General features: G+C 49.0%; 1 protein-coding gene across 1 annotated transcript in view; it reads right to left on the bottom strand.

Annotated features, from left to right (window-relative positions):
• Window positions 1-1404: 1404 nt before the first annotated feature.
• The window catches only part of NIM1K (NIM1 serine/threonine protein kinase), a 72926-nt gene continuing 65093 nt past the window's right edge, over window positions 1405-9237 (bottom strand). The window contains exons 4-5 of the mRNA XM_019930079.3: window positions 7675-7943; window positions 1405-5364 (exon numbers count right to left, since the gene is read on the bottom strand). Of these exons, the coding sequence (XP_019785638.2) occupies window positions 4615-5364; window positions 7675-7943 (1019 nt within the window). The 3' untranslated portion in view covers window positions 1405-4614. The remainder of the gene's footprint in view (window positions 5365-7674; window positions 7944-9237) is intronic.

Raw genomic sequence — 9237 nt, 5'->3', positions numbered from 1 at the left:
CTTACTTGCTGGTAGATAAATGCTTCCTCCTTTCATTCCCCTGGGCAGAGAGTTCTGAGAAGCATTCCAGAAGGTGCCTCAGAAGATCCTGCTGAATCAACTACCAGTTGCCTACAGCCAGTTTGGCAACACATCCTTATATGGGCTTGCCTCTTATTTTTCACTCCTGCATCGTGGGATCATTTCCTAAATAAATGACTTACGTGCAAGCTCTTGTCTCAGGCTCTGTTCTTTTGGAGAATCCAGGCTAATACGATTGGTACCCAGAACAGCCCTATAAAGCAGACCCTCAGGATAGGTGGTTGGAGCGGGTTTACTGACCAGTCACGGCAAAAACCCCATTGCTGTTGGTAGTAGGCAGAATGATTCCCACCTCTGGGACCTGTGAATATGTTATGTTACATGGCAAAAACAGATGTGATTAAGCTTGAGGACCTTGAGATGGGGAGATTGGGTAGGTCCAACCTAATCACAGGAGCCCTTAAAAGCGAGAGCCTTTCTGAGCTGTGGTCAGAGGGAGATGTCACTATACAAGGGTGAGCAAAGAGATGGCCCATTGCTGGCTTTGAAGATGGAGGAAGGGGGCCACGAGCCAAGGAATCTGGGCCACCTCTAGAAGCAGGTACAAGCAAGGAAATGGGTTCTCCCCGAGTCTCCAGAGAGGAACCCAGCCCTGATAACACCTTGATTTTGGCCCATTGAGACCCACGATGGACTTCTGTCTCCCAGAACTGTCAGATAATAAGTTTGTGTTGTTTTAAGGCACTACATTTGTGGTAATTTGTTAAGACATCAGTAGAACACTAATGTGCTGTTGGTAAGAGGGTGCGGACAACCCCTGGCTTGCAGGAGCAGCACAGTTACTACCGAGGCTGTCATCTAGAGGTATGGGGGGTTGGGGAGATGAGATACTGGACCATGCGGCACCTGCGGCACCTGAACGGGAGAAATACTGGACCATGTGGCACCACTGCTTCCCTGGTGGCACAGTGGTTGGGAGTCCGCCTGCCGATGCAGGGGACACGGGTTCGTGCCCCAGTCCAGGAAGATCCCACATGCTGCGGAGCAGCTGGGCCCGTGAGCCATGGCCGCTGAGCCTGCGCGTCCAGAGCCTGTGCTCCGCAACAGGAGAGGTCACAACAGTGAGAGGCCCGCGTACCGCAAAAAAAAAAAAAAGATAAAGCCTCTGGATTTGACTAGCTTTTGTTAACTGTTTTGGAAGCCTGAGGGGAAAACATGACAGGTTTAAGTCAGCCAACTATCAGCTCAAGGCACACCGAAAGCCCAAGGGCCTTTGTAGTGACAGTTAAGGAGAGGCTTCTCCCCTGCAGCAGAGAAAAAACTACCTAAAACAGGCGCAGGATCTCATTGTAAGGCTGGCTGAGCTGCAAAGGAGATAAAATATTCAGTCTTGACAATTCTCCTTTATTAAAGTCAGGGCCTCAACAGCAAGAGAGTGGGACACGGCAGCATAAACAGGGTGGAGGAGCCTGCAAATGCTGAACACCAGGATTCCGCGAGTGTGGGGCTGGCAGGGGCAGCTCATACTTCCTGTCCTGAAGAGCCTGCCAAGGCCTCTGGTGAGGCAGATGCCCGAGGAGGAGGATGCTTGAGCTCCTCAAGATGCGCTTCCAACGCCCTTAGTCTCCAAGCCAGGAAGCAGTCACGCCTCAGCACAGCCTGAGCAGAGAACTACAACTGCTGTCAGGGAGGAAATACTCAGACACTGAAGTAATTGCAGAACCTAATATGCTACCGCCAGGAACCGGGGGAAATGTGTGTGAGTGGCTCTTGAGGGTAGTGAGCCAGGGATGGAGGTTGAGGAAAGGCTATAAGGCAGGATAACGGAGAGTTTATCATCATGGGAGCATTTACCCGTGACTTGGAGTGAAGGACACCTGAAGCTGGTCCTAATATTACTGCTGAGATAGCTACTGAGGTTTGGACATGAGTCTGACATACAAATGAGGTGGAGATGGGGGAACTGCTGTGCCAGGATTAAGGAAAGGGTCAGAAAATTCCAGGAGGTGTGAATGTTAGAATGGATTCATTATGTGAGTCTGAAGAAACACCTAAGTTCCCAGGAGGACACTGCCTTCACACAGGTAATAAAGACTGCACTGGTGGGGCTTCCCTGGTGGCGCAGTGGTTAAGAATCCGCCTGCCAATGCATGGGACACGGGTTCGAGCCCTGGTCTGGGAAGATCCCACATGCCGCGGAGCAACAAAGCCCGTGCACCACAGCTACTGAGCCTGTGCTCTAGAGCCCGTGAGCCACAACTACTGAACCCACGTGCCACAACTACTGAAGCCCGTGCGTCTAGAGCCCATGCTCCGCAACAAGAGAAGCCACCGCAATGAGAAGGCTGTGCACCACAACAAAGAGTAGACCCCGCTCGCCACAACTAGATAAAGCCCGCGTGCAGCAATGAAGACCCAATGCAGCCAAAAATAAATAAATAAATTTATATCTAAAAAAAAAAAAAGACTGCACTGGGGAGGGGGCACCAGCATCTCCAACAAGATCAGTGACTCCTGCCCTCTGCAGGCAAGGGGTGACAGTAGGAAATGCCAGTCATGGAACTGGGCATGCAGGGATAATGGGGTTCCAGAGTGGCAGAGGCCATGTGTCGTTACTTAATTGTCAGAGGTGAGGTGGACATAATATAATGGACGGTAAGGCTGGAGCGGGAGTCAGGGTGCCTTGATTTGCAGGGCTTTGTGACAGTGGCTAAGAGATCACAGAGTCCTGAGGGACAGTTTGCTAGAGTGTTACTTGTATAGCCAAAAGAAAGAAAGAAAAGAGGCAAGCTGGTGGGCAGACCCATGAAGATTCAGGGGTCTGGTCACACTGATGAAGTGTTAGAGGACCAATGACCTGAGGCATGCCCACATATGTTGCACCTTGTACCCCTTAGCGCTGAGATAGAGGCACAGGGTTTAGTAGGCCTATCTGGGTTTTGGAAGCACATGTATTATATACTTGGCATATTCCTCTAACCCATTTGTCGGGACGGCTGGTTTCAAGTGGATGCCACAGAAAAAAAATCTACAGCAGTTTCAGGCTTCGGTGCAAACTGCATTGCTACTCTCTGTCTACGTGGTGCTTAAGAATATGGTGTGGAGTCTTTTTGGCAACCGCTGTAGAAGGTTACAGCACAGCCCTGCAGGGTCCTGGAGTGAGGCCATGCTTTCTGCAGCAGAGAAATACTCAGGATCTTGGTGTGTTTCTAGGCTCTAGGAGAGACGGAGCACCTGATTATGGGTCACTGAGGGACCAAGCAAAGGGAGCTGTCTCCTCCTGAGCTGGGCATTATCAGATCCACAGAGTCATAAATTCAGACAAACACAGCAGTGATTCATCCTTATGGAATTGATATCTACTCAGGATATGGGTTCACCTTTCCTGCCTTCAGTGAATCCTCCAATACAGTCATGCTAGGTCCTAGAGAATAGCTGGTCCATTATCATATATATTACATAACATTGCCTCAAGGACCACAGTTTTGGTAAGAGCCGTGTGGGCAATGGGCACATGACCATGGGATGTACCCCTCTTACCATATACCTCAACACCAGAAGCAGCCAGCATAGATGGATGGAGTGGCTCAGCTAAGGCACCGGTTATAGGGCAGCACCCTGCAGGGCTGGGGTGCTATCCCCCAGGATTCAGTATACATGATTTAACAATGGCTCATAGATATGTGTCCCCTGCTGTTAAAATACACAGGTCTGGGAACCACTGGGTAGAAGCATGATTGACTTTTCTTACCATCACAATCAGGGACCCACTTGAAGAATTTGTACTTCTTTTTCCTACAGTCTCGGCTTGGCTAGATTAGAGGTTTTCGATCCTAGGGGCAGGGGGATGCTTCTACCGGGAGACCCAGTAGGGGTCCAGTGAATTGAGATCTATGGCTACCACATGGTCACTTTGGGATCCCCATGCCAGGTGACAAGCCGGCAAAGAAAGGAGCTATTATAGTGGTGGGAATTGCTGACCCTGACTTTCATAAGGAGCTGAAGAGGAGTATGTCTGAACCCAAGAGTGTTACTTTAGAGCCTCATAATAATGGTGAAGAGGCAATTGCAGCAACCACGAGCCAACAAGAGCAAGGCATCTAAGGGTTCAGATCCTTTGATGATAAAGGTCTGGGTCATACCACCCAATCTAGACCAGCCGGAATGCTGGCCAAAGGTGAGGGAAATTTACAGTGGTTGATGGAGGAAGGAAGGTATGAGTCCAGTTACAGCCTCAGGACAAACTGCAGTAATGACTAGACTATCCTGCACAGGAGAGGAAGGACCTGGCCTATTTTTTATTTTGCAGCACCTTAAACAGCACCTGGCACATGGTAGGCACTGCGTAAGTATTTCTCGATTAACTGAGTGAATGCTAGAGTTTGAAAACAAGATGAGGTTGCAAACCAAGCCAGAATCTGAGCTAATAGACTTTTTTTTGGCGGGGGCGGGGGGGGGGGGGGGGCGGAGGGGAAATGCATATCTTAAATTTAAATTTATTTAAAAATTACAAAAAAGTCTCCACTCAAGTTGGTGAAAAAATTTGAAAGCAGCAACAATGATCTTGCTTAATGACCGGCAGTCTAATGCAATTTATAAAATTGAACAAAATTTGGATGTGTGTCTTATGCCTCTGTAGACACGGGACCCCTTCTTTAGGTCCCTCTCTTTAGGGTCTGGTAGTATCATTATTGGGACACTTTCCAAAGCCTTTTTCTTTTGGACTCTATGCAAAATGATTCGATAGACGCCTGTGATGGAGCTTCGGGCATCTCTCCCTTGGTTATTTCGAATATGCTCTTCCGTAATGCCCAAGTGTTCTAAAGTGCTTTTGACCTCATTTTCTTCTTCTTTGAGGGTGCTGGTTTCTGACAAATGTTTCGGATCCAGTTGGAAAGGCTCCAGAGGGGTGGGGTACGGCACTCCTTGCATCCACTCATTGTTCATGATGGAGTCGATTCCGTACCTCTCGGCGGGTACCTGCTGGAGGACTCCCCGGATGAGCCGGAGGCAGGGCTCTGACACGTGCGGAGGCTCGCTGTACGTTCCCTCCAGGATGCTCTTCTTCAGTTTGGCCACGGTCTCTGCCCGAAACGGCATGGTGCCCGTCACCATGAAGTACAGAAGCACCCCCAAGGCCCAGATATCCACATAAACGCCAACGTAGTGCTCGTCTCGAAAAAGCTCGGGCGCCGCGTAGGGAGGAGACCCACAGAAAGTGTTCAGCATTTCACCTTTCTTACTTACTGTGCTGAACCCAAAGTCCCCCACTTTCACACAAGTATTATTGGTATAGAACACATTTTCTGCTTTCAGATCTCTGTGAATAATCTGGTTTTCATGCTGTGGAAAGAAGACAACGGGGGAAAAAGTCATCATTTTCAAAGTAATATACCAACATTAAAGATGCATCAGTGGCTCTGAAACAATGAGGTGATAATGGTGTAACAACAGAAATTCAATGGAGATCAACTTAAGTCATGTCAGACCTCAGATCTTGAGAGCTGCCCTGTCATAACTGTTAGCCCAGGGTAAAGTCCACACCCTCCAAGCAGACCAAAGGTTCTGTTCTGTGGGGTGAGGGTTGGAGTCTGTCCCCCACACGTGGACTCAGGAATTAGGGCCAGAAGTAAGACCCAGATCTTGTGAAACACAGTGAAACAGTCATCCTTCCTTTCTGAGACCATGTATGGGTTTTTCTGGCTGAGCAATGTCTTGAGAAGGGCCAACCCCAAGAAGGTGAGGAGTCCTCTCCCAAGTCCACACCCCTGCTCCTTTGGGTGGGCTCCTTTATCGCTATAGGATTCAATAGAAGGGAGGATACTATGTTGGGCAAGGTTCTGGCAGCAGATCCAATCCCTACCCTTGAATTCTGGATCCAGGCAACCTTGAAGACCCTTGACCAGTTTAATGCCAAGGGCTCTTGGGAAATGGTTTAATGTCACTTTTCCGGCTGGATCTCCTGTGGCAAGAATCCAGGCTTTGGAGCCTGACATCTTGGTTAATTCTAGATTCAACTATACCAGGTGTGTATGTGAGTGTTGCCTTCCTTCTTTGTAAAATGGGACACTGAGAACCGCCTCATAAGGCTGTTGTGAGACCTGTATGTGATGCTGTATCTATAGCATTCAGCATGGTCCTGGCACATAGCAAACAAACCTGATAAAATTGGAATCTATGTCTATCATTCACCCTTCCTCTTTTTGGAGACCAGAGGGCTAGGAGAAAGGTCAGGGTGTACAGCCTCAGAGGACTCAGTCTGCATCCTCTACTGCTGGATCCTCTTCTGCTCTCCCACCAGATCTCTTTTCCAAGTAGAATGTGCAAGGCTCTGCCCATCTGCTCCATTGCTTGGTAAGGGTCTGGCTTATTCCCTGGCCCAGGGAAAGTTCACCCCAGCACAGGGCCACTTAGATGACAACCACAGGTCTGAAACAGCCACTACCATCACACTCACGTTCTCCCTGCTCACTTCTTTTTCCTCCCCTTCTCCCTCCCAGCTGCCATCTTGGGCCCCTTAGGTCACTAGTAACCTGCGAATAATTTGGCCAGGAGCTCACTGATCCCAGTTCTTGTCTCATGACATCCGAACAGAGGAGCAAACTAGAAACAGCCTCTCAACTAATATAGACACCAGACAAGTGTCTCTTCCTGCCAATTGGACTGAGAGCTTGGCAAAGAGGGCAGAAAACCTTTGCACTAACAGAGTGGTACAAGCGGTCATCAGGTCTGCAAGTCAGATTCCTCCTGTGTGCCCAGCAGGACAACCAACAATAGGGAGGGCACAGGAGAACCAGTTCATGGAGGAACTGGGGAGTATGCTTATGGAGTCCAGGTTTATCTAAAGACATAATCAGAGAACTAAAATAAGAATGACACAAGCAAGTGTTAATGTGTTGAGCACAGAGGCAGCAAGAGCTAGTGGGGGGCTTCCCTGGTGGCGCAGTGGTTGAGAGTCCGCCTGCCGATGCAGGGGATACGGGTTCGTGCCCCAGTCCGGGAAGATCCCACATGCCGTGGAGCGGCTGGGCCCGTGAGCCATGGCCGCTGAGCCTGTGCGTCCGGAGCCTGTGCTCCGCAACGGGAGAGGCCACAACAGTGAGAGGCCCGCGTACCGCAAACAAACAAACAAACAAACAAAAGAGCTAGTGGGGTTCACCAAAGGCATGAAGATCAGCGCGGGCTGACCCAAGATTGAAGAAAGTTTCAGAGAGAGACAGAACTGAGCTGGGTCACGAAGTGTGGATGGGATTGAGGATGTGAGATGTGAAAAGAGGGGAGAGGGCATCCTAGACACAGAATTAGGGAGGCAAGGCCAAGAAGCAGTGAGAAGCCAGCTCTCCAAGTAGCGGAAGACAGGGCTGGAGGAATGCATGTGGCCAAGGAAGGGGTGATGGTCATCCGGCTGCTCAGAGTGAGTCCTGCCAACTTCCACAAAGGCCAGGAGGCTGCCGTGGAACTGGAGATCCCTGGGCATTGCTTCGGAGGCAGGGAGCACAATCCCAGCCAGACATCTGACTCTCGCAGAAGGGACTGCTGTCTGCCCTTGTAGGACTAAAGTCTTCGGGGATGCTTAGATGATGGTAAACTAAAGCCCCATGCTCCCACTGTGGGTAGAATGGGAGCAGGACTCTCCCTCCTCGCCCTGCTCACCATGTGCTTCACGGCAGACACAATCTGGGAGAAGATGAGCTTGCTCTCTGGTTCTGAGAACTTCCCTTCAGTGCTGATTTTCCCAAAGAGCTCCCCACCCCCTGCATACTCCATCACCAAGTGGAGCTTGGATAGAGTCTCCACGACTTCATAAAGGCGGATGATGTTGGGATGGTGCAGTTTTTCCATGCTGGAGATCTCGCGGGATAGGAGCCTTTGGGTTTTCTGGTCCAACTTGGTCTTGTCCAGGATCTTAATGGCCACCTTTTCTGGAAGAAAAAAAAAAAAAAAGTCAAAGGATGTGCCTGAGTTCATAGCTATTTAGAACTGGAAGGAACCTAGTCCCTCTGTTTCACTAGACACAGAGGTTAAGTGGCTATTTCCAGCTCAGAAAGCTCCTCAGCAGTAATGACAAACAGCAATTTTTGAGTTCAACATCCATGCTGGTCCCTTAGATCAGTGTGACTCTACCACGTACAGGTTTTAATGCCAACTCCTGCCTCCCAAGGAGGTTTCAGTTTGGTGAGCTTTATCCAGTTTTCTGGATAAAGTTAAAGCACCTTTATTTAGCCGACAGAGCCCCTCTTGATCAGGCCCAAGCTACCTCTTCAGCCCCATGGCCCACCGCTCCTAACCACCTCCCCATGCACCCTGTAGTCTAACGTTACAGAACGTTTTGCTGTTAACTGAAAAGGTACAGGACATTCATGCCTGGGATCTTTCCTCTTCCTGGATCTAGCTGGATTATTTCCTCTCTCTGGCTCATCACTCCTTCCTGTTCTTTACTCAGTTAATGCCGGATGAGTCTTCAAGGCCAGCCTCAGAACCAACCTCTTCCAGGAAGCCTTCTATGACACCTGTCCCAGGAAGATGATGACATCCAGTTTCTGTGTATTCTCTGTACTATAATCTCAGCACATCTAACTATAAATATTGCCTCCTCATCTGTTTCTTCCTCCTACCCCCTTCCTTGCGTGGGCTGTTTGATCTGATTTGACTTTGTCAGTGCCTGGCACACCATGTACCAGTACAGGAAACACCAGTGCTCGGTGTGTCTGGATTGTTGGAAAGCCATGAAGAGTCGGGCACTGCAAGGTGCTGCTGGTGGGAGGACTAGTTGGTAAGATGGTTCTGGACTGTAGTTTGGTATTACGTCTTAAGAGTCTTTAAAATGGTCACACCCTTTGACCCACCCTTTTTACTTTTGGCAATTAATCTTAAAGAAATAATCGGACACGTGTACAAGATTGCTTGTGTAAGAAGACTTCTCTAACACTGGGAACAGCCTAAGTGTCCAGCAAGAAAGATGGTTAAAGCGTGGTTCATCTCTCTCTCTAATGGTACAACATGCAGCTATCAAAACAATCACGTTGATCTTGATTTATGAACATGGAAAGTTGTTCAGTATAGAACAAGTGAGGAAAAACACAAATGTGCATTCGCATGGGAAAAAATCTGGCAAGATATACACCAAAATGTTTAGAATAGTTATTTTATTAATGGGGGGGGGATCATGGATGGTTTTCTTTTTTTAAAACTTTTATTGGAGTAGTATAGTTGATC

The sequence above is a fragment of the Tursiops truncatus genome, chromosome 3, assembly GCF_011762595.2.
Source record: "Tursiops truncatus isolate mTurTru1 chromosome 3, mTurTru1.mat.Y, whole genome shotgun sequence".
Classification (NCBI taxonomy): Eukaryota; Metazoa; Chordata; class Mammalia; order Artiodactyla; family Delphinidae; genus Tursiops; species Tursiops truncatus.
The sequence above is the reverse complement of the archived record's forward strand: the minus strand, read 5'-3'. Positions and strand labels throughout refer to the sequence as shown.